Raw genomic sequence first — 25,703 nt, forward strand, 5'->3', positions numbered from 1 at the left:
CTGTCACTTAGGACTTTGGTTTGTAATAGCTTTGAGAGGTTTTGGGACAGAAGGTGCAATGTAAATAATAGTTTTGGGTTTTTTCTTACGATTTCCTGTTTTGTTCCCTCTATTTAAACAAGTATTCTTGCATGTTAGGTGGGGAATTAAAACACTTAGTAAACATGAGCAGTAACAGGGAAAAGCTATGAACAGAGTAAGCTTAAATTCAACAGGACCAAAAACCTGCTTAGTCCCGTTGAATGTACAAAGTGGCCCTGGGTGACTGTACCGACACCTGTACTTCTAGAATCAGAGTTCCTTGCAAAGGATGGGGCGCAGCGTGGCTCATTGTGTCAGGGAAGGGACTTCTTTCTTTCTAGACCTTGAGAGTGCATTTGTGTGCAGTTAATGTCTGCTCACACAGCCCCGTGCAAAGAAACTTGAGTCCAGTAGTTGATTAAATTACCTGAAATACTTAAGTTGTCATCGAAGGGGACCAGTGTTTATTGCAAGTCCAAAGTCATTACTTTTGGGCTTGGGGAACTCTGCCTCGTCCCTCTGCTGTCCCTGTCCTGCTGTGGGTGACGGTGTGCAAGTCGCACCTCGGTGTTCTCGCTACTGTGCGGTGTTTTGCCCTGGAGAGTAACTAAACTGTCTGTTCTGTCAAGGTGGCACGGGATGTGTTGCATCGCAGGAAAAAGATGCTGTGCAAGGGCACGATTTAGTCGGAAACTTTCAACGCAAAGTTGGAACAACTTCGTCTCACAGAAACCACAGCCCCCTTTTGCTGGGTGATCCCAGGTACAGTCGGTTCGCATTCCGCTCCGAGGAGCCCAGGGCCGCCTGCCCGCGCTCGGGTGGGGAGGTGGGGGGAGCAGGGCGTTGGCAGCACCAGCCTGGGCCCGTGGGTTTCCCCCACGCAACTCTCCCTTCGTCTCGGGAGGGGAAGCATCCTCTTCTGCCTGCGACGGGAGTCCCTCGCCCTCTGAGCCCCCCGGCAGAGGAGACTTTTCCCCTCCCCTCCGGCTGAAGGCCGGGGGCTGCCGGGCAGACTCCCGGGGGGCTGCCGGGCGGACGCCCCAGGCTGCCGGGCAGACTCCCGGGGGGCTGCCGGGCGGACGCCCCAGGCTGCGAGGCGGTGCTGGCCCCGGTCCCTGCCCCCGCTCTCGGGGTCCCGGCTGGAGCCGCCCAGCTCGCTGCGCTGCCGGTGCGGGGAAGGAGGTGTGCACAGCGGAGGCAGGTAAAGTGCCGCGGGGTCCTGGCTTTCCCCAGGAACCCACCGTCTCTTTCCTCTCTTCTGCCCTCCCCTTTTTCCCTCTTTCCAGCCTGACCCCCTTGAGGGTTCCCTCACTGCGTATTGGGGTTTTTTTCAGAGGTGCTGAGACCCTGGCTGCAAGGGGGCACTGGTGGTGCAAGGGCTTATCAGCAAGACTTCTGATGATGAGGTTAGCTTTCTGGTTATCAAGCCTCAGATAAGGCAGCAACTGCATCGGAGCGAGTGATAAAATGTCTAGGATTTCTTTACATGGAAGAGCGGCTGTTTAGGGAGCAAGAGGAGAAGGCAGTCCCGGAGCTTATCATAACTGGAGAGTCCTGCAAGGGTGACATCTCGGAGATCTGATCACAGCATATGCTGCCGTGTTGCAAGGAACGATCTCTGGGGAAATGCTGGATGGGATCTGCAAGAGATCCTCACAGCGTGATTTGGGATTGTCTAAAGGCTGCGGTGAACTTCTGCAATGAGACTAGTTTCCCTGACAAAAGGAATTATTTCATCCCTCAGATTGTCTTATCAAGCAGGGCTGTTTCACGGCAGACTTTTTCTGTACCTGCTGATTGTCCACAGGAGTTAGTCAGGGTAAAAAAGCACTTTCCTTAGCATTTACTCTCCTTATATATTAATTTAGCATGCTCTAATTAAAATACCCTCAAAGTGTATCAAAGTGGATGAGTTGGAATAAACAAATCAGGATTGACATTGGTAGCATGAGTTAAACTATGCAGAGTAATCAAACCTTACTGTAAAATTAATAGGGCGAAGGCAGAAACAAACACAAGAAACTTCATTGTCTAGGAAACCAGATACGTCTGAATGAGAGACATGTACTGTAGTGCTCCCAAAAGAATAGCTGAAAAGGGTTTCAGTGTGTGCAAGAACAGGACAGAGGCGATAGCTTCTTGAAGTCTAATGTTTAAATTTTTCATCATCCATCAGTTTGAGTCACTCCTGTTACAAGACTGGAGTTAAGTATTTGCAACAGACAGAAATATTGCTAGTGGCTGTTGAAAGACGTTTTCATAAAAGAGTTCCTTGCTGATAAGTGAGATTAAACAATCTGGAAAAGGCATTCGTATTTATCAGATGTTCAGATCTGTAACTCAAGCTGTGGCAGAGAACTTTAAAAAAAAAAAAAAAAAAAAAGAATGGATCCAAATTCAGCAACAAAAAGAAATGCACAAACTAAGTGTGGCTGCAAATAAACCTTTGAAATGAAGGAGGGGGAGAAAAAAACTAACAAAGTCACTTCAGGGTCAGAACGAAGTGGGTCAATGGGGTCCTCCATGTCATTTGTTAAAATCAGGAACTAATCCCAGTGTAAGAAGCTGCAATCTGTAGAGCAGGGCATCTTCTAATATCTCAGATTAATTAATTGTTTTACCTGTGGGGATGGTGATTCTCACGGCTGGGCAGAGGGCCAGGCTGAGGGTGCAGAGGCAGAAAATCCTCTTTGCAGTAAACTTGGTGCAGTGTGGATTAAAGCAGCTCACGGTCCTCAGCACAGCGGAGGGGATGTGGCTGCAGAAACGCCTGTGTGAGCGAGACCTGCTCAGTCTCTGCTCCCTTTCCATCCCACTGCATTATTGCAGTGTGTATTCTTGTCGTTCAGGAACTAGACCAAAAGCAACAAATTCATTTCATATATGACAACTGTGAGACTGTCAATCTTCTGTGATGAGAATCAGTGACATCCTGGTGAAGAGCTCCGGGTATCCCATTACTGGCCTTCCAGCTAATTTATCTTTCGGTGATCTTTATGCCACATAGCACAGGGCAGCAGGGATAGCAAGAGCTACTAAAACACCTATTTCCATAGAAACTATGTCCTAGCTGATGGTGAAAAATTGATGGTATGCTTCTCATGAGTACAAAGATAGAGCTTGGATCCATCTAAATGAAGTGGCATGGTCTTGAACTCCGTTTCCCAAAAGTGTTGCTTTCCCTCTGCTTCAGAAGGGCATAAGGACTTTTTGCCCGTTTTTGCAGAGCGAGGGCAGCAGGGGAGGGGAGCATTCCTTCCCCCTCCCTGCCTGGAGCACCCTGCACGGACACGGGCAAGCAGGAGGGCCAGGCCCTCCCACCGTTCGAGTTCAGGGATGGAGGGTCCCAGACTGGTCTGCAGTAATCGTGCAGTAATGAGCTAGGAGAAGTTTAGGGTTTGTCCGGAGCTTCTTTACTATTTCCTTTTTCACTCCCTCTACTTCTTTTCTATTTTATCTGAGTTTAAAAGGATTTGTTTGCTTGCTTTAACAAAACTGCATTTAAATCATGTTTAGGTGGAATGTGGCTTAGTAAATGAACAGTGCTACTAGGAAGAAAATTAAAAGAGCTGCTTGGTAAAAGGGAAATAAATCTGGCTGCACAGGCACACTTGGCGGACTTACATTTGCATAAAATATACCTCTATCCTGGAAAAAGATCTAAATTAAAAACTTGGGAGCAAGCACTGTACTCCATAGCTTAAGCCGTCTCTGATTTATAGCTATGAAAGTTTTGGGTAAATATTGCCTTTTGACTCTGTTCTTTTTATTTTCCTTTTCAATCCAAATATCTTCTGATTGTAATAGACACTAGAAGAAATGTCCAGACTTTTGAAGATATGTTTCTTATTGATATCAATGAATCATGCTGAGATTACATACAGTCAGAACTCTGAAGGTAAGACCAGAACTCCTGTATGAGGGATGTATTTTGTGTGCATGGAAGAAGGTATGTGTAGTAAAATAGATGCAGTACTGTTCAGTAACTAGGACCATATTCTCTGCTCTCTTCTCTTCATGAAGCTATGCCAGCACAGAATTTAACCAAGATTGCTTATTATTTAATAGCCTTTTATTTTCACTGTTTTTCTGTAAATACATTTAATCAAAACTGCATTAAATGCTTATTAATAAATTATATATATAGTTTCAATTACTGGACAGAATACATGTATTTTTGTATAACACAGTTGAATGTAAAACATTAAATCAGCTTTTAGTAATGGGATAATCTTTTACAGATTTGCCTCCATTATTACACAAAGCCATGGTTAGTATTTTTATTTGATCTCTCTACTAACATTTTATATTATAAACTAAAAATAATAATTTATTACATATATTTATAATTTTTTCCTTAGGAGGAAATAATAACCGGGAAATATCTGAATGGTAATGTACAAAATTGTTCCCACTTATGCTTCTAAAAGGAATTAAAACTCAATATCTCACCATAACTTTTTATGTTCCATTTTTCATGTGCAGCTCTCCTTGATATACTTCATTTTCAGAGGTAATGTATTACTCTCACCATCTTGATTTTTCAGTATTATTTTGCACTTCAGATATGATCTGTTTCATTTCCACAGAAACTGGAACATTATGGATGGAATGAAATTGGCCCATGTGATTACTTTGATTTAGATCTCCTGTGAGGAGTGTTTCCTCTTAACAAGGAAAAAGCTGTTTTTCATGATAAAGCAAAAAACATGCATAGAATGAGGCTGAGAATAAATACCTGCTACAGTTTTCAGAAGTTTTGATAATTAACTTTGTTCATATGTTTCAGAATGGTGTCTTAAGGGATTTAGGTGCAGTTCCAGCTTTCTGTCCATCTCCCTCTTTCAGTCCTGCTCCATCCCCCATCCATCCCACTTCCTCCAGCTCCTGGCAACTTTTGAATTACTTGCTAATTTTGTCTAAATTTGAAAGAGCAGTATAAGCCTCAAAGGCAATTCCACTCCTACATATTTTGAGAAAATCAATAGCTGTGTAAAGAAGACACACTGAAATTAATGAGTCTCCTGAGGGAAAGGCAGCAGACATTAGTCACTGTACTTACTTTCTACAGGCGGATCAGAAGACGCATAATGGGGTGCCAGGAAGCACACCTATAGCTCCAGACTAGCCACAGCACAGCTTGTCTCATGCCTGGAGATGGTACCACTGGCAGCATGTTGGAAAATTGAGATTCTTGTGGGTGGTTGTGGAGTTAGGTGAAAAAACCCGTAACTAATTCATTCCATTCCTCATTGAACCATGTGTTTTCATTGCATTAAATAGGTCGACTATTAGTCTGGTTAGGCCAGAAAGCTGAATACTTGTGTCATGATGGTGTTACTAGCAGTGTTTGTTTTCCTTATTCCTGTTTTGTCTTGTAATCTGCTATTTTTTATATGTTATGTTATTTTACTGACGTTTTTGGTCCTGTTTTCTGTTACAGTTCTAATGTCTGGACAGCCGATATGCTCACAAAAGTCATGGCATATTTTCATGCCCGGGAAGTTACGTTTAATCTTAGCAGTCTACAGGTTTGTGCCATTTACAATGCATGAAAATTTTTATTTAAAAAGGAATTAAAAAAGCAGCCTATCTCTGTAGCCAAAACTAGGTTGTCAGTAACAGAGATAACTAACACATCTACAGTGTAGCAGGTAAGCAGGAAATAGGAACAGGTTTTTTGGTTGCCTTTTTTCCCTAAGATTGCAGGAGTATGCAAGACAAATAATAATAAAGAAGATCTTTTTGTTTTTCCTCTGATGGAAAGCAGAACTTAGGAGTTTTCAGGCTCAGTGATTGTTTCTGAATTGTGTGTATACACATGCTGTTTCTCCACAAAATGGCAGGTTTCTCCCAGATTTTGACCGTGGCTGTGGTTTGCACTGCTTCTGATGGAATGAGAGGCTCCAGAGCATCCTACAAAACACGTCCACCTTTTAAAGCTCCTCTGAACTCTGTTTTTGTAAATTATCAGTGTGGAAGTGATAGAGGAAAAAGTCGTTGTTCTTTATCCCTGGTCATTATGATTAGTTACAAGCTGGTTTAAGTGGAGCTGTAGCCTGCTAATCAAAACCTGACCCCCTCCCTCCTCCCTACATGCACACACACACTCTAAGAAAGGAAAGTGTCAAGTGTGCCATCTCTGAGCCTCAGGCATTCCCAAAAGCCCACGGCCATGTAGCTCCACAGCGCTCAAACCTTTTCCCAAGCTCTGTTTCACTGTCACAGCTCATCCAAACCTACATGAGACTAGCGCTGCCTCTTCCCATTTGATTAGGGTTATTAACCATTTAAGGCTGTAAGCAGGCCTGGACCCTCTAGACAACAAGGACCTATCTATGTTAATATTTGTTGGTGGCAGTGCAAGCTAAGCAAAGACAACAAAGAACAGTTTCAACTCAAATTCCAAACCAATTCGGAAATAGTTCTGTCAGGAATTAGAAGGGGTTTTACTCCAGTCTGGTGCTAATGAGCCTTACAGTGCTTTCTGTTCCAATGTTATAATTCCCCTTAGATTTTCAAAACAGGCATGAGATTGTTAACTGGTAATGCAGTTTGATGTGAGAGAGACTATTTTTGCCTTACAACCTGGTACAGAGTTTTCCTCCCATCTAATTGCACATTTCCTTCCTTTTTTTAAGTAATAATAATATGCACATGGTACCTGATTTTTTCTGAGCTTTTTAAAAGTTTCATTTTCACAGCTCTGCTGTGTGAAGCAGGAAAGCATTATTACTCTTGTTTTATGAAGTGAGAAGCTGAAGGCATTTTTGTTAAATGGCTCACTGGAGAGGACTCACTCATGAAGCCAAGAACAGGATTTTAAAATTACTGACTGTCAGAATTACATTTAGATTATTTTTATTTACAGTTTGTGTTGAGTATAGTTATTCTAGTCATTGACAACACGGACAATACAGGAGCTAAGTACTTATCTCTCCTTAAGCAGACATTTTCAGGGAGTAAAAGATGCCGCTAGTACAATAGTATGAGTTTTATGTCTATTACACATATTTTTCTATACTTCAGATGTCCATAAAAAGTTACCTGAAGAACCTTTTATACCAGCCTAGGCAACTACTATCCGAATTTCAACAGCTTGATCAGCAGCAGTTCCAAACTGCTATGAAGTATCTCTTCAACAGCAGAAAGGACCATCTTGTAAGTCACTTTGCATTTGCAAAAAAGAAAAGCTGCTGTCAATGGTTTAGATAAATGGGAAGGGGCCAGACTGGGGGTCTTGCAGTGCGCGCCATGCAGTTACTTAGCTGGCTTGGATTAGATTCCAGGAGCCTCTCTCCTTAGGTTGGATTTATTTCATTTAATTCTAGTTGTCTAAAAGTTTGGTGCCAAGTCCAAGTCAGTTGTCTGGATTTTCTGTGTAATTAGCGGAGAGAAATGCATCTCCAGAGAATGATTTACCTTCCTGTGCAAGTATCTCAGGTAGGTAGGACCAGTTGTTCCCAGGGAGTATCTGCTTCTCTTCAGCAGCTACAAAGAGAGCCAAGATGACTAAAGAAGGTGAAAATAGTTATCTTGTTAATTAGTTATGGGAGCGTGCAAGCAAATTGTTAGGCAATTTGGAGGGGAGGCAGCCTAACATCATTTGCTTGCCTCTGTGGTATGTTCCCTGTGTGACCCATCTCAAAAGTCTCACTCAAAGTCAGCGAATGCCACCCAGGGAGGATCTCCACTGCGGGGCTGGGATCGGAGCCTGATGTATGAGAGCACTTGGCATCTCCTCTGCTGGGAGGAAGGGCCTCCAGTGTGGGCATCACTGAGGGGGTGGAGATTCATATGAGAGAAAGGGAGAGCATTTCCCCAGACGCGTGAGGTGACTGCCCAGAACAAACACGGTATAATCCACTATTCAAACAACGTCCACTATTCAAACAACGGTGGAGCAGCTCCTGCTGCCAGAGCACGCAGGATAGGTGTGCAGCGTGCACTGGGAGCCAGAGCGGTAGAGCATAAGCCCTTTCAATAAACTGTAAATTTTGTCTTCTCAAATGGCATATGAGTTCTTCCAGGACTGAAAATATTACATGAACAAATCACCAGGCCTGGGACTGTGAGCTCTGAACAGGCTGTCTTAGACACATCAACTTGTGAGACAGAGCAACCTAATAATCTATGCCCAACCAGCGTGACTTTATTCCCTGGGCTTGGTTCTTTGATGTTGCCTTGTCTTCTGGAGGGGATGTTTGTAGTAACGGCTGCAAGAAATACTGCTTGGGAAAAGGTCTGTTCCAGAAATGTCTACATATTAAATTATGTATGAAATAATACCCATTCAATTCCAATATCCTTTCATTTTCCAAATAACTAATTCTTCTATGACAGCACACAGCACAACTTCAGCCATTTGGATTATTTTTCTGTTCTTCATTTTGATTTTGTCAAAAGATTCAAGTTGGTCTCTGGCCAATGCCAGAAAGGAATTATCTGAAGTAATGCAACCAGGCGGTATTTTGCAGCTATTTTTCATGAGAACAGCACCATATTTTTAGTAGAGTGCTTTCTGTTAGGCCTCAAAATGAACAATATATTGAGTTAATCAAAGAGACGTTCTTTTAACCCTTTGTTGCTTGCAGGAAATGGGAAATATTATTCTTGATTGGGACAAGATTCGAGAGAGCATTTTTCAAAGCCCAGGAGTAAACAGGACCTTGTTCCATATAACACTGGATAAATGCTTTCTGGCTCTGAGTGCTTTGGATTGTGTGGATATCCTAAGCCAGGTTTTGCGTGTGTCAGCGGTGAACTATCTCCAACCTGATGTCATTGGGAGCCTCCCAAACATTCTGCTGGAGGATGCTTTCAGAAACTTGTAAGACATTTATTTTGCAGACACAATTAATACTATGTAGTATTTGCTGACTACACACACTTTTAAAAAGAGGTTACTCTATGGTCTTAGTCTATTTTCCAGATACAGTTTTCTGCTTATGTGTTGCTGTTTCTAAAAACATTTGTTCATGTGCGTCATTTAAAACAAAATAAATAGTTAACTCATTAGTGAACTAACATGCCCTTGTATCACTTAGATCAACAGTATTCAAGGACCTCTATGACAAAACCTCAGCAAATACACAGAGAGCTCTGTATGACTGGATGAAGCAGATTCTACAAAAATCCTACAACATGAGTGGTATGTTATGTACAAAGTATTTTCTTCTCGCTTATCATAAGAGAAAACCAGTCAGCAAAAGGCCTATCCATTGTATTGAATTGTTTCCCAAATTTAACACAAGTTTGTTTAAGAGTAGCTGTCTTGAATACCTTTGGTCCAGAATATGGTAAATATATTTGTTATTCACAGCAAATAGGTCTCCAAAGATGCTTGCTCTTCATCTCTTGTGCACAGAGCTATACAGAAAGTCTCTGCACTCAACTTCTTTTTCTAAGACTTGAATAGGATACAGTTGTCAGGTACTCTGCACAGGCGTGTTGTTCGCTTCTGAACTCCTATTTAGACTAGAAAAATAGATCTGTCTCAGAATACATTAGCCAATGCACTGTTTAAAAATACGAAAGAAATGCAGGATGTTGTGAAAGTTCTACTGCACATGACACCGACTCATTCAGAAAAGGGACAAGGTAAAAACAAAGTTAATTAATTCTGATTTTATGCATTTTACCACATCTGTTTACCTTGTTAATGTGTCTTCAACAGATGTGCCACATCTGGGACAGTGCAGGACAGGCTCCACGAGGGGGCTGTAAAGTGGCAGCGGCACTGACACAACAGCCAGTGCTTGGGTTTCACTGAACATCCCAGCAGTGCTGTCGTGGGAGCATTTTGGACATTTAGATGTGTATGTTCCTCCTCTTTCCCTGGAAATCAAAGGCAAAATGCCCACTTCTTCAATGGAGCTAAATTTGGTTCCTGGGACTTCTGCTGTCTCAAAATATCAGAGTAACCCGTTAAGTCATAGAGACAAAGTTCATGACGCTGCTATGAGGTGGTATTACTTGCCAGCACATTACTGGGGAAGCAAAGATGCAGAACTTGCCTGATGCTACTCAGCAGTCCTGGGAAAATCCCACAGCATCAGACATCTTGGGTTGTGTCTGAAACATGAGTGAACCCTCAGTTTGTGAAAGATCACCCAGCTCAGGAGGGACTGAGAATTACCATGCCTCTCTTACCTCCTGGTTGCTGCTTCAAATGCAAAGCAGCGCAGATATGGTGAATCCACTCCTGAAGGCATCGGGTGTAGACTCATTACCAGCTAGTTCTGGTAGTGTGAGCTGCAGAACCCATCACTCCTGAGCAGGCAGAGTTGGACTGCTACCAACATACAGGCTGACAGGTCTAAAACTCACTCAAGTATATCTGCACACCACGGGTCACAGCACGGAGTGTGGGACAACAGAAGAGTCCTACAATAGTCTGATTTATTCACTTTTACTTTATATGTGGGTAGCACTGGGACCACCTGGGAAAGGGATTAGCCCTCTGCAGAAGCAGCATCTTCTTCAGTGAAGCTCGGCAGAAAAGAAACTTGAAAGAAGCCTCCTATTTGTGGTGCTTATGGGGCCACCTTCCAAGCATTTTTGCTGGTTTTGGTGACAGAGAGCTCATTGCCATGCCTCTGTTATCCCTGCAGAAATGCAGAGGGTTTTTCCATCATACTGCATCTCCCTGCTGTGTCAGGCAGCCCCTGCAGCTGGATCACTGGGTGGGCAAGAGATGACATGGGGTTTCTATATCTTAGAGTCAAACCTTTCAAGAAATTTGTCACTCAGCCAGTTATCACGTTTTGTATATTAAAAACACTGAGGTATTCAGAGACGAAGCATGCTGGTAGCCCTTGTGAAAAGAGGAGGCTGTAACTTTTGGATTTTGTACCTTATTTAAAAATAACAAAACCATTTTTGGGGATCACGGCTACCATGGTTGGTAACTGCAAGTCGGTTCTGCTAAAGGCCACAGTCAACATCCTTAAATTGTTCTAGTTTTTATTGAACTCTTTTATCATTACATTTCAACTCTCTTAATATTCCTGGTAATGGGAGGTAATATCACTTAAAAAAACAGAGGCCTGACAGGTCCACTGGGAGCATTGTCTTGTCTCAGCTAAGGAGCTTAGATCTGTGTTTTTAAAAAAATCGCTTACTAAATGGGGTTCTTCAGCTTCTGATATTTATAGGCTGGTCTTTTTCAGATGCTGAAAACTGCTCAAAATGCACTTACAATTTTATTTTACAGAGTTGTGAGTATCAGCACTGATAAGGAATATGTGCAGAGGTGTCACAAGTTGAACCATCCAAATTATGACACCTTGGAGAACACACTGTCTTTGTGGCTCAGAGTACCCACCTAGTCCATAAATACTTATTTCTCAGGGATATTTGGATCTTGATTTCATTTTCAATCCTTGGGAGAATGTTACTAAATGAATGACATTTTTTAACTGTTATGCAGTGTTTTGTATTTTTTGCCAACCTATTTCCATATAGGTATATGAATGATTTTTCATTTTCTCCATTATTGCTATCGCATATTGCTGAAGTAAGCGGTATCATCAATAATAATATATAAGATGTATAAAGTGTTACAAAGTATCATGCCTTCCTGGTGTTCTTAAATAATACATTTGATTAGGAAAACTGAATTTAAAAAATGCTGCTCCATATTTAATACTATTGGTTTAATTTTTCCTGTCCCATACTTTATCCATTTTCTATTTCGGCAACATAAAACATTAATCATTTTCATATGAGAAAATTTGAGACGTTTGAAACACTGTTTCATCTTCATTAAAAAATGTGTGGGCTCATAAAAATGTGGTGCTAAAATCTAGCTAATGAAGGGAACCTGACTCTCTCTGTTAAGGATTTTTCTGATTTGCAAATTTTTTTTTTATTAGTTACCAATAACAATATACTGGGTACAATGTATTTGAAAAATAATGTCTTTCTTAACATTGTAGTGAGTTTTTATTTGTACAAAACAGAGTTCAATGAATCAACTTCTTGGGTCAGTGCAGAAAACTTATGGATTTTGGGAAGATACATGGTCCATCTCCCGTTAGAAGAAATTCTGAAAATTAGTCTTAGTGAAGTAAGTAACAAAATGTGGTTGGATATATCATTGTCAAGTGATGTCAGCTACAAACAGTATGAACACAAATGCAAACTTAAACTTAAAAAAAAGTTTATGTATTTTAATTACTTAAATATAAAGTGAATCCAAATGCATTGTCAACCAAATATTCTTCTCTTTTTGGAATTTGAAAGTGCCTATCATTAATATGTAATTATTTATCTGTATCAGACTTCTGTGACTTGTACTGAAAGATAGGGACCAAAGACAGAAGACCCTCAAATTATTTGACAGTTTGACAGAGAATCGCTCATTCAGCTTTGCCTTCAAAAATACTGTATTATCCAAATCTATCTTCTTCCTTTCTCTATAACATGAATGCAGTCAATGAATTTAGAGTGTAAAACATATCTTTTATTGGATGTAATTGTTTGATAATCCTGATGCATGATTTTGTTTGTTCTGGTCAGATAAGACTATTCATTAGCTATGACAACGCAACAAAGCAGTTGGACACGGTGTATGATATCACACCAGAGCTTGCACAGGCTTTCCTGGAAAGAATAAACTCATCAGGATTTGACATGAGAAACACTTCAACTATCTACAGGCAAGACTGCTTTTCTTTTTCTTTTATGGCTGTGTATGGAGAGAATGAATAAGTAAGGAGAAAAGAGAGGAGCAGTAAGTAGCTGATGAAATTGTTGATGTGGCATAGCTTTTTCCTTCCAGCAGAAGAATCTAGTCTGAAATCCAACCCTGTTTAGCAACAGTGAAGAATTGCTACTTCACAAATTTTTGGAGGTGTGCCTAATTAGCTAATGCTTTGTCTCCTGCTCCACAATGAGGATTTGTCTATAGTATTAGTAGGAGGACTACAGCAGTATCTGGGAGAGCCAATTGAAGCTCTATCACATTGTACAGTGCAGCAATAAAATAAATTAGGATAGTGGGACATGAGTTGCCTTGGCTGTTTGAATCACAGAAGATGGAAGTGTTTCATGGAAATCATGTTACAGTTAGGATTGAAGGAGGAAATCTTAGCTCATGCCAGCCAGGACTGCAAGTGGTTTTTAATTGACGTGGGTGTCACCAGAGAGGTCGCAAAATGAAGAGGTCCTGTCCTCTTTGTCTTGCAGGGTGGAGATGAGCCATGTTTAAACGCATGTGACTGTTACGTGTGTAAGCAGGAAACTGCATTTTCAGGGCTGTCAAATCAGCACTGAACTTACTTTAACAGTGATAAAAAAACCAAACAACTGCTCTTACTCATAAATACGCAGTGAGCATGAGCTATCTGCAAGAAAGTGCTGTACTCCACATTTACATTTACTCTGTTGTATCAATGGATGTATTTAGTCCCAAGACACCACTGTCTGAAGTTATTTGTAGTCTCCTTGGGGGATACCTTGGAGTTTTAAACTAATGGAGAATATGCTTTATGGCTTCAGAGCTCCTGTCATTATTGCGGTGTAACTCACTGACTTCCATGAGGTATTGCTGATTGTTGGAGGTGTAAGCAAGAGAAGAATTATGCCCACACTCTAAATTTCAATGTCAGAAATCTTAAAAATGATTTTACCGCTCACGAGAGGTGCCACATTCTCACAGATGAGAGAAATGTCATGCTCCATAATCCTTAATATATTCCATTTTTACAACACACTTATTTTATATTACTCATTTTAACCATACTGATGATTTAAATGCACTTTTACTTTTAAGAAGTAGTATTATTCATTGCTGCTAATCCCAAAGGAGATGAAGAGCTCTGGGTGGCTATGCAATAATGCATCAGAAGGTAATTATTTGTTATAAAAATGCTGTTATAGATGTTTCTTTGATTTGTATGTTAGTTTGATGATGTCCCATGAATTCAGATGGGCTGCTGAAGCAGTATTTTTTTACATCACTAAGCAGGTGGTTGTTGAGGGACTAGAGGAAGTAAAAGCTAAGCCTTTCTGCGCTGCACAATTTTACTGAGTTTGTGATATTGCTGCAGCATTGTCCACTGTTGATGTAATTCACATCTGGACATTATTGCCTAGACTCTGCCTATGCCTGCATCATTGAATTGCTAAAAAGCAAAGACTGTAGCAGGAAAGCTGGGCTTTGGCCACATCTTTGTAGATTCTTGTTTTGTGTAAATTATGAAAGCAAAGACTAAGAGTTTACAGGGACAGGGGATTGATTCAGGGTTTCTACAAACGAATTCATCACCATCACTATAAAGTCCAGAGAGAGATACACAATTCAGACCTCTTTCTTGGCAGGGCTGCAGGTAATGGCAGTAAATAAGCACAAGGCCTAAGTCGGGAGGCCACCTACAGCAGGCGCTTACCCTTGGTGGTATGACTGCTTCTCTCCACCAGCTATGGCTGTGGTTGAGCTTTACAGAGGCTAATGGAAATGCTGACTTAAATATTACAGCATGGGTACTGCAAAGAAAAATGAGCTCCACATCTGGTTCACAACACTGCTTTGCAAAGTGCTGTGCTGGCACAACTGAGACAGTGAACCTCAGCACGTCTTCTCCTAACCAGTGTTGAACTGGGCAGGTCTTCATCCATCGGCCAGTCATATGTTTGATGTGAAATACAGCAAGCTTTGTCTAAACCTGAAATGATAAAGAGGGTATGTAGTGCTCTAGATGCTGCTGTGACACATGAATGAGTTATGTTGCATGTGAAATCCAAGCAGGATTTAGAGTTCAAAACATCCAATCAATCCAGATAAGAGCTCAGCAAGCCACTTCTAGAAACTTATTAGTAGCCCTCCATCCTTTTCAAAGCGGAGATTATACTGCAAATTCTGCCAAGGGGAGTGGAGTCGTTAGCTGGGAAAACCCAGCCACAGACAAAGGGAACCAGGAAAGCTAAGTTTTTGACAGCACAAGCAATCTGGGTAGACTTCAGCTGAACACAGAGAACAGTGCATATGTCTTATACCCCAGTTTCAGGCTATGTGGACTGCAGTTTAATGCACTAGTGACAGACAGAAATGTCTCAAGTTTTGAGCACAAGTAGGGTATACCATACTATATTTGAGTTTTCTGAGAGTGACACCTTTTGTGTCAGAAGTTAGCTAATGTATTTCTTCTATATAGGCTAGGTTTATTGGTTTGCTTTTATGATGGAATGGAACAGATGGATGCAGCTGTGGCCCGGGCTTTACTTCATCAAATGATTAAATGCAATCAGTTGAAAGGTTTCCAAGCCGAGGTTCAGAAGGTGGGTACTGTACTTGTTCTTCTTGACTAACCTAATCCTGAAAACAGAGGAGGAGGGACTTTATTCTTGAATATGGAAAGAAAAGAGTGAAAAATTCTGGGTATCTAAGAAATAAGTGGAAATAGTTCTCGAGCACATAATGCAAATAAAAGCCCATTTTGGTGTGGGGGGTTTTTTTGGTTTGTTGGTTTGGTTTTTTTTACAGTGCTCATTCTTTTCTTATTCTATTTCCTCCTGTTCCATATTCCTTTCACAACTGTGGTTCTGTTTTTGAATTTTTATGAAGTGTGTGGTCACTAAATGTTTGCCAATGCCTCTTCCAGAAACTCCAGTTAAAGTTTTGGGTGATAATGGAAATCGGTTCTTGGCAGATTTTTATTCCCCATCTGCTTTTTTTTGTTTGCTTTAGCTCAAATCTCAACTCCTTAACATTGCCATGCAAAACCAGTCATTGAATGATACCCTTGGATCTCTGTCAGATGCTGTGGTTGGACTAACTTCAAGTCAGCTGGAATCTTTGTCACCTGAAGCAGTGCATAATGCTATTGCAACATTAAACCAAGTCTCTGGGTGGGCAAAAAGCCAAGTTATGATTTTATCCAGTAAATACCTCTCTTATGAAAAGGTACCTCTGATAACAGCTTTCCTACCTTCTGTTTTTAAAAGTGAAATGGCTTTTTCTCAATATTAACCATAAATTTTGAAAAGTTTGGTACAAGACTTCTTTTTAGTACTGTTAGTGGTCTGAACATTTTCTTTAAATCAAATAAAAACATCCAAGACTGTACCTCCCAAAGTAATTCTCTAGTAACAGAGAGAATGACTATTTGCATTTGGCAGTTGTATATACTATTTTGTCTGTGTCACTGCCCTAAGCAGAATTTTTATGATCAGAGATCCCAGACTATATATTCAAATATACCGTAATGGAACGAATCAGGGTCTTCTCTGAAATTTCAAAAAAAGGAACCACTGAGAAAATTGTCACATTTGTTCCCTGGACAGACTTGTCTGAATTGAAAGAAATCTGAGGAAAGAGCATCCCCGGGCAAGAAACGTATTAAGTATTCAACAGTAATAGTTTTGATTTATTTATTAACTTCTGCTTTTAAATATATCTGCTGTTCACAAGCCAGAACACTTTCTGTTTGTTTGTGCTGTTACCTCTGCAGGTTTTGTCATTTTATAATGTTAGTCAAATGGGCGCATTGGTAACTGGTATTAGCACCCAGTCATTCTACAGCATGAACCCAAAGGAGCTTTCTCAGATTATTCGAGGCACGACATCCCAATACTTGACTGACTTATCGCCTGCACAACAACAAGGGATCCTCAGGAAGGTGATTATAAACTCAAGTGTGTAGCAAGTTCTCCCTGCACAAGAGTACAATAACCAGATATGCAGAGCATGCCTTAAAATGTTGTCACTGAGATGTGTGTTTTAGCTCAAAGGTTAATATTTCTAATGTTTTTTCTGAACACGAAGTATATTTTGAAAGCTCTCTGTTGCTTAGTTCCGTGGCGTTTTTAATACTGACATGTTTTTCCTTTATCCTCTTAAGAGAACTATTACACAGAATAGAAAGAAGGGCAAATCCTGTAAATCTAAGCAGCAGTTCTGAAATGCCATGTATTTATCTGTTCCTCTTCCTTTTAGATAGCTGCATCTGGAGATTTTTCTTCATCAGTCAAAGATATACAAGGAGCTTTCTTTAAAGAAATATCTCTTTCCGGTTTATGGAAGCAGACTGGATATAATTCTTCAATGATGAAAGAAAAAGAACTAAGAAGAAGCCAGGTAAAAGTTATTATGCACTTCCCATTCCACTGCAATTTAGTATGATGGAAGAATAGCAACAGTGTTATAATACATATGTGTTCAAGGAACATAGGTAAAAGGAAGGAACTGCCCCAAATATATCTTGACATAAACAACCAGAAGTCATTTAGAGCCTAGGCAGCATTATGAGACAATGCTATGGAAAGGGAAGTGTTAATATGCTGAGTTTAAAAGTCTTCGGGGTTCTGCCACATAAATTCTCTCTTTCCAGTACTGAATACTAGACATTTGCATGTACAGTCAGCCCTTTGACTCTGAGAGGTGAAAGGTTGGACCAGATGATCTCCAGAGGTCCCTTCAAACTTGAATTATTCAGTGTTTGCGTGCCATGGACATGTTTAACATCATCCCATAATGCCAGTCAGCGATGTCTTGTCTTGTGAAGAAGAAATTCAGCACTGGATGCCAAACCTTTTGGTTGGCCAAGGTGGACCATAGAAATGCCTTTAGAGTACATAAGAGAGTTAAGCATACAAAAACCTTGCAGTAGTTATTGTATCTTACAACTGGATTATCTAAGCTTAACTTTAAATATGGTGGGTTTTATTTCAGGCTTTGTATCTGTATGAATTACTGTCTAAGAAAAACTACCCTGTTGACCTTCTAAGGTAGGGATGATAGTCTCTCTTGAAATGGGGTTTAAGTCTAGTTTTGTGATGAGAGTAACTTTGAGGTAAACAATATGTGGTTATTTTGTACTATCTTATGTTATTCATTCCTTGATACCACAGGATAATTCACCTTCCTCATTAAAAAGGATCTCCAAATCCAAACTCAGGATCAAAGCATTGCAGAGGTTTTAGTATTTTAAGGCTCAGTCAATATTTTTCAGTTTGATTACATTTTTACTTTCAATAGCCTTTTGGTTACAAGAAATGGGAAAGAGAGGTGGTCAAGGAACTGTATCTTTAGAACATGGTTGTGGGCAGTAAGGACTAGATCCTGCTTAAATATTCAGAAGATTGAACTTTACTTTTCCTCTCAGCACAGGACAGCTTGTGAAAGGAATAACTTGTCAACTCATTGAAAGTATGAGCACAGACGTTTGTTTAAACAATTTTAAATTGTTTGAAATGAATCTTCATCTGCTTTCTCCATATCAGGTAAAACCAAAAAAAGAGTTTGTGTACATAAACATACTACCCAATATGCAAACTGTAGGTAAATTAGAATTTGGTTAATTCTTTCTTTTTTTTTCTTTTTTTTCCCCAAATCTTCTATGTGTGAACTTGTCTGTTAACATATTTCATTTAAATCTTTTATGTGTGAATTTGTCTGGTTTTGTACTTAATTTTGACAACTTCATTTGTCACGTACAAATTGCAAGAAATTCCTACAGTCCTTCTAAATTGCTAATTCATGAGTAATCTGTTTGGAAATATATATAAGTTTCAAAAACATGCAAATGCTTTCATGCACCCAAATATAGGATATTTCATCTCTGATGTCTACAAAACCAAAACTCTAAACAACTTAAAAGCAGAGAAAATTGCTCTTTGAAGAGAATATGCACAGTTTTATAGATGCTAATTTATAAGCCATAAACAAACCATATTTTCATTCTTCTCAAAATTTCCAAATGTTTAAGATCTTAAATTTTTGTTGCTTTTAGGTTAATTGTTTGGCTTGGAAGTTGTGGAAAGTCTCCAATGCATCTATTCCTCCCTTCCTCTTACTGGTGCTTCCGTGAGTTACATCTTTACTACATCTTAAGTTACTGCATTTGCAGCACTACATTCAGAGTAGTCCTTCTGAGCACTTTGTTAATAATCTCTTCAGTTCTAAGAAAACTGATGATTCAAACAAATGGTAATTTATAAAAAGTGGTTACTGACTGTAGCCAAAATCTGTGTCAAGTGAAAGCTGGCAATACTTGGTGTCTTTTAGTAGAGCCCATTTTTGTCACAACCGTGGATTCCTTTGCATTCTTGAAATCAGTCCCCCTCAAAGCGCTCTGGGTGCAGACTAAATCACGGTGCAGTGGTGTGGCAGCAGTGAAAAAGCTTGTAATATTGCTGCTTGTACTGTTGCTGATGTCTGCTAAAACAAAGGGATTAATTTGTTGGGCTTTCTTAAACATAATTGTTTAGTATCACAAAACTAACTTAAATGTAGTTTATGCTGAACTATTTTCTTTGGGTTTGTTTTTTTTTCCCTTGGTGGTTTCCCCCCCCCCCCCCAGGTTGTGAGACTTGGTTTGCTTATTTGTTTAGGGTTTTTTTTTGAGAGTGGATATGTAAGACAAAGCCGTTGGGTACTGCCCAAGAATATTGCTCTGTATGGTTAAAAACATTTCAGTGTGTTTAAAGACATTTTTGTAAGTTAGCAAAACTTCGCATTATGTAAATAGCAAAGTAGTATTCAGGGACAGCTTTTTTCCCTAGAAAAAAAAAATTGTACCTTGATGGGAACTTCTGAGTTGTACAACTTGTTAATTCCCCTTTTTCTTTATTTCTTTCTTCCTACATGCTTAAAGGGATAAAAGGGAATGAGAACTATTCTTTTCCTGGAATATTTTTAATTGAAAAAAAGTAAGAAAAGGATCCTTTTTGAAAAGGAATTACTCTATTTAAGAGCAATAAAATAATAATAGAAAGACTTTAATACAAGGCTTTCTACAAACTGCAGCACCAAGTTATTTGGCCAACAGTTGCATGTTGCTTGTTCAGGACCATCAGAAGTCACTGGTGCTTTTGCCTACAAAGCCTGGTAAGGCTGGCCTTGCACCGCTTTGCGATATGGCTTTATTTAAAAAGGCTGCCTGCCACTCTGGGTGGAAAAGAGCATAATTTTGTTTAATTTGCAGGCCTTCTTGGACTTTGGTACAAAGGAAGCCTACTCTAAAACTACTCCTTGTCCTTAACCCACCCCCACATCTTCATTCATCAGAGGATTATTCCTAATAAAAAGAAGAAAGGGGAAAAGTTTCTGAACTGTAGACAGTCTTGTTTCATATGGTGTTAAGGCATCTCAGAGCACTTCATCCACTTGCAGCTATTTATATCCCTTAGCCATGTATTGAAATGAGGTTCATGTGCTGATGAACTGGAAGAAGATATAAATTAAAGTAAGGTGTGGATTAATTGCAACTTTTTTGGCCTGGCCAGTTTATAATTTTTCAAGTCCAGACTTGTCTCTAAATTTTTCCATCATCACAGATTTTATGGGTGTGGTTATGGGTGTATGAAGGTCAGGTTTACATTCTGAGACCGCTTGAATTCTTTCTGCAGGACTGACTATCTGGAGTATGTTTCAGGCCCTTTATGTGTCCCTTTCATTGAACGTCTGGGGAAGACTGAGCTGGACCTTTTGAATCCAAGCCTTCACAAAAAGAACGCTGTCCTGCAAAAAGTACAGGAGTGTTTGGTAGGTATGGCTAGGAGGGGTCAGCCGTGGAGGGGGAGCCGCAAAAAAAGTAATCTGTAACTAGCCACTGACAGTTCCGAAATAAGTGAGAGTGGTTGGTTAGTTTTCTCTCCCTTTATCATCATGTGGTGCCTCACAAAGTTATCCTGCCTACTTGTACTCTCCGGTCCGTGTGCCAATGCTCATGGTCTCCTGCATACAGACAGCAACCTGAGACACAGGCTCTGCTGCTCTGTGTTCGTGCAGTGAAACCGTAGCTGGTGGACTCTGAAAGCCTAAAAGGCACTAACACAGCATGCTAGTTTCTTCATCATCACAAGCAAGAGCAGCTTAGACTATCACCTAGCTCAGAGAAGCTCTTAGTGCCAAGGCGCCGAGCAACCTGCTGTAGCTGACCTGCTCTGAGCAGCGGGAGTGGACTGGGCGACCTCCAGATGTGCCTTCCAAACTCAGCCAGTCTTTGGTTCTGTTTGCACATATTACTGTACTGCATTTCATGCAGTAATGTCGGTCACCATCTATGTAAGTTCTTGACTTACTCACCTGTTTTCTTTCAGGTTTTTTCCTTTACTGTTTCGATTTTATTGTTCCCTGCCTAAGGAACCCTTTTATATCTTCCTTAACAATTTCCCTTGACGCCATGCATATTACAAAGTGTTCTCAGGAAATGTCCTTGCTGACTGCAGTGAACTGGCCAGGACAGTCTGGAGCTGACCCATTTGCACCCGGAGCTGTTCCCCCTTGCTCCAAGCGGCACTAGTCCTGTCGAGCCGAGCGTGGCACAGGAATCTCCATGGGAGAGGCGGTGGTACTATGAGGATTTTGTGACTTCTGCTGTCAAGGAGCTGCAGCAGTCACCAGTTTTTAGGGGAAACGAGTTCTTTGATGTAGCTGTGAATATTCATGACCTTGTACATACTAACCAGCTGTATAATCCCTAGAGTTTTGGCAGCTGCTTGAGAAACCCCTCAGAGCTGAGCTTTCTGACAGCAAGAGCTTGTGAGGTCTCTGCTGCCAGGCAGAACTGCACCACCTCTGCAGGTGTTGGGTGGTCACCTGGATATAGAGGTTGTGGCAGGAGATATAGTTTTAACTATTTTTTATGTGTGCTTCAATATGGACTAAAGAATACACTGAAAGCTCTGATGAGTGTTTATGAAATACCACCAGTTGCATTGGTAAAAGCAGTCTCAGCAGAAATGGTAGATTAAGTTGCCAGTGCAAACTGTTGTGTCTTTGTTCCTTAAAGGGTCACAGAGCTTAAATGTGTTGTGATGCAGTTGAGTGATACAGGGCAAGACCCAAGATTAGCTCTGCCAACGAGGTAAATGCTTCTTGTTTTAGAATGGCTCTGTTGCTGATGAATATGATGTTGACCTACTTGGAAATCTAATCTGCCACTTACCTCCAGCCTTTCTACGTGGCAGAATGTCCCTGAAGGCAATGGCAGCAGCCCTTCATCAATTCAAACTCTGCCAACAGCTCAGCCATGAGCAGAAGACTGAAATTACATACAAACTTCTCGAACTCTATGGGTAAGGTATTAGATATACCACCTTGCTTATACTGATGGTTAAGCCATGCAAATGCCAACCGTTTGCTTTGCCTGGATAGAACTGCAATGAGAACAACACAAAGCAGCTTCTGTCACTGGCCAAGCCTGGGGTCTCTGTCCACTAGAATGATATTTCTGTTCTTGTATGTAACATGATAACTGTGGAACAAAATACAACCCCAGGGACACCCTGTATGACTTAAGTCCCAGAGGAAAAGGAAAGTGTAACGTTTGAGGAGGGGAAGGCAAACAGGCCCTCTGGCATGGCAAGAGAAAGGGTATTACAGGCAAAGAATGGCGCAGGAATGCGAAGAATGGGAAAATGGAAGTAGGATACTCAGTGTGCTGGTGTGAGAAGAGAAATAAAAAAGACTACAAGCACCTGTGGCAATGGGAGAGAGCTAGAGAAGAAGCAGAGGGATATAAAGTTCAACCAACTGAAGCAACAAAGCGGACAGCGTGTTATATGTCATTAATGACTCAGATTAGGAGGCTGATTGGAACCACACTGCTGTTATCAGTCACACAAAAAACAAAGTTGTCCTCTATCTGGCTTGAATATACTGTTTCTCTCTTGCATTGTCTCTTAGAAGTATCTTGCATTTCAACAGGGAGACTGAATGCAATAGTTTCTAACCATCCTTTCAGCCCCGAAGTCTGTCACTTGATCCACCTAATCATTTTAGTTGCTCATTCAGCTTCGTCCTAGTCAGCATTTTTCTGGTAATGGAATAGCTATATTTTCCACCAGATCCCATCCCTGCATTAATCTTGATACAGATCCATTTTATTGAATCATGACACACTGTCCTAAATAATATTTTATTTTATTTTGAAAATATTTGCCTAGTCAAACATCCTCATAGTGGAGCAACAAACCAAATAAAGTTTACTGTAAGAACATGCACTAGTAACAGATTTATTACTACCATCTTCAGGCTCTTTCAGGATGAAAATTACTTACCAAGTGCTATCTTAAGTCAACCACCAACTGGGTTGGCTAACATTTGTCAGATTTGTATCAAACAAATAGGTCAAACCTGCACAGTGCTAAGCTACATATATTTTGAAGCACCAAGCAGCACTCAGAACTGAACCTGAACTTAATTTTTAAGACCTGAAATTCCTACAAATAATTTAGCGTGTTATTTCAAGACATATGGTACCTATCATACAGTTGATCTCTCGTACAGAAATGGCATAGGTGTCATTAGATGTGGCTTTCCAAGGTGTTAGATCTGCCTTCCGTAACTCTTGATATTGCAGATGAATGAAATAGCAGACTGTAAAAATACCAGAGCTAATAAGGTATGGATTTAAATCTGTTCTGTCACCTATATTTTGTGTTTCTGTCCCTTAGTTTTAAAAAGGCAGAATTAGTAGCAGACTGGTGCCACACTGAATTACTTTCCCGAGTTGTTTAGTGAACTCGATCTTTTCAGAATGAGGGGGGAAAACTGTCCACTTCTCCTAAGTGTGCATAGACCTGTTTTTCAGAAATGTTGAGGACTCACGGCTCCTGCTGACATCAGGGAAAGTTACAGTTGCCCAACACCTATAAAAACCAGCCCCTTTACACCTGCAAATAATTAAATATTGGAATATAGGAGGGATTTTTTGATTTATAAGCAAGTAATGGCAAGTATTGCTTGCTTGAAGTATTAGCCACACTGCTCCTTAGAATAAGATTCTTGGAAAATGGGTGGTTTCAATTTGAGTTATGAGGTTTCTACTTCTCTTTTGATACCATTTTGCAGACTATTATTGCAGTATGAACCTGATAGAAAATAGTAACTTTTCTTTGAAAAAAATTATTTCTCCTTGCTTGAACACTGTAATGCTAAGAATACTATGACTATTGAGGGAGAGAGCTCCATTACCACAATATTTGAAGGCTTTCTCAGAATATATTGAGAACTCCACTAATGCCCTGTATATCACAGAGAGATGAGAAAATGCAGTCTGATGTCAATAAGCATGAATCATCACGTTGGCATAGAAGTGTCTGTGTTTCCTATATGATACAGTATAAGAAAAACTCTGATGTTTTAGTATAAATTTGATTGCAAACATTCTTCATTAATATAATTTTCAAAAATATTTCTTCAGCTCCCCGAACAACTGGACAGCTGAAACAACATTAGATATCGGACCGTTCATAGCTCTGCTGTCAAAAGGTGAATTAAACATCCTTGCTGAAAAGGTATGTTTTTATTTTAGTTTTTAAATTTGTAAAAGATAATGTTAGGATTTGGATTTGTGAATGTCATAATGCAGTCTAAATTATGTAACCTGAATGCTAAACTAGGTAAATAATTCTCTTGTCAAGGAACCAAGTGTTAATGTTTCACACATTCTTGACTCCATCAAAATTTCTGAGAGTTCTTCTTGAAAGTAATGGTAGTATAAACAATTATTTGCACGTATATGATGATAATTGTACATTGTCATGTAGAAAAAAAAAGGTGCATTTATAGTGATGCAGACTCAAACATTTTTTAGTACTTTACACCTTGCAGTGTTGTTTCCTCCATACCCCTGCCTTCCAGCCATAGAAGTTTTGTTTCTTATCGTGTTAATGATGGATCATACTGATCAAACTAGCATTTACTCATGGCCCTTCGCCCTAGGGCCAGTGTAGCACGCATAACAGTAATCAATAGCCTCAGCATTGCACTTTGTAGTTTCTTTGCCCTCTTTAATTCTTATAATCTTATAATTTTTATGTGTAAGAGTAAACTATACTGGAATGAGGAATTCATTCTTCATCAGAAATATGTGAGCAGAGTCAGCAGCTTTTCCTCAGGAGGTAATGCTTACAATGGACCAAATAGAATAGGACTCTTCAGCTGAAAGGAAGGTGTCCATCAGGCTGGAGGAGGGACGTGAACAGATTAAAGTTATTTCTTATAATATATTTGGGTCCCTGTCCTCAATTCTTACACTTATCTGGCAAATTTAAGATAAACAAAGTAAAGTACGTTCCATACTGTGCATACTAAAATGGTGGAACTCATTGGTGCAGGAGGGTCTGGACACAGACCCCAATCAGGTAGTGCTCAGGTGTTGCCAGAAGCTGAGAGGGCATACAAGAGGGAGAATCACTCAGAATGTGCTTTGTTTCTAATTTTTTTTCCCCCCTCAAACATATGCTGTTGACCTTTCAGTAGCAGCCAATTTACTCTCCTCTTCTGAAACATCTGCACAAATAGGAAGGAGGCTGAGCTGTTACTAATCTCTGCTTTGCTGAGGTCTGCACAAGTCTTTCTCTGCAAATTGATTTGTTTTAAAAGGGAGAAAGAAGTCTTATTTATTCTTTCTGTCCTGGTTTCAGCTGGGATGTAGTTAACTGTCTTCCTAGTAGCTGGTACAGTGCTATGTTTTGAGTTCAGTATGTGAAGAATGTTGATAACACTGATGTTTTCAGTTGTTGCTCAGTAGTGTTTAGACTAGAGTCAAGGATTTTTCAGCTTCTCATGCCCAGCCAGGGCACCTGACCCAAACTGGCCAACAGTGTATTCCATACCATGGGACGTCCCATCTAGTTTAGGAACTGGGAAGTGGGGGGGCAGGGATTCGCCGCTCGGGGACTGGCTGGGTGTCGGTCGGCGGGTGGTGAGCAATTGCCCTGCGCATCAT

General features: G+C 40.3%; 1 protein-coding gene across 2 annotated transcripts in view; it reads left to right on the top strand.

Moving 5' to 3' along the window:
* Window positions 1-158: 158 nt before the first annotated feature.
* OTOA (otoancorin) overlaps window positions 159-25,703 on the top strand; it is a 41,649-nt gene continuing 16,104 nt past the window's right edge. The window contains exons 1-21 of one of the 2 annotated variants that reach the window (XM_069810131.1): window positions 159-783; window positions 3,829-3,919; window positions 4,263-4,291; window positions 4,383-4,413; window positions 4,507-4,534; window positions 5,465-5,552; window positions 7,051-7,182; window positions 8,616-8,851; window positions 9,069-9,172; window positions 11,985-12,091; window positions 12,544-12,683; window positions 15,180-15,303; window positions 15,713-15,928; window positions 16,476-16,643; window positions 16,961-17,101; window positions 17,696-17,751; window positions 18,129-18,246; window positions 18,756-18,829; window positions 20,374-20,509; window positions 21,854-22,044; window positions 24,174-24,267. In XM_069810131.1, the coding sequence (XP_069666232.1) occupies window positions 3,841-3,919; window positions 4,263-4,291; window positions 4,383-4,413; window positions 4,507-4,534; window positions 5,465-5,552; window positions 7,051-7,182; window positions 8,616-8,851; window positions 9,069-9,172; window positions 11,985-12,091; window positions 12,544-12,683; window positions 15,180-15,303; window positions 15,713-15,928; window positions 16,476-16,643; window positions 16,961-17,101; window positions 17,696-17,751; window positions 18,129-18,246; window positions 18,756-18,829; window positions 20,374-20,509; window positions 21,854-22,044; window positions 24,174-24,267 (2,292 nt within the window). In that variant the 5' untranslated portion in view covers window positions 159-783; window positions 3,829-3,840. Of the gene's footprint in view, window positions 784-1,058; window positions 1,223-3,828; window positions 3,920-4,262; window positions 4,292-4,382; window positions 4,414-4,506; window positions 4,535-5,464; window positions 5,553-7,050; window positions 7,183-8,615; window positions 8,852-9,068; window positions 9,173-11,984; window positions 12,092-12,543; window positions 12,684-15,179; window positions 15,304-15,712; window positions 15,929-16,475; window positions 16,644-16,960; window positions 17,102-17,695; window positions 17,752-18,128; window positions 18,247-18,755; window positions 18,830-20,373; window positions 20,510-21,853; window positions 22,045-24,173; window positions 24,268-25,703 lie in introns of those variants that run through there. The other variant, XM_069810130.1, reaches the window with a different exon arrangement.

This window comes from Haliaeetus albicilla, chromosome 22 (assembly GCF_947461875.1).
Source record: "Haliaeetus albicilla chromosome 22, bHalAlb1.1, whole genome shotgun sequence".
NCBI classification, from domain to species: domain Eukaryota; kingdom Metazoa; phylum Chordata; class Aves; order Accipitriformes; family Accipitridae; genus Haliaeetus; species Haliaeetus albicilla.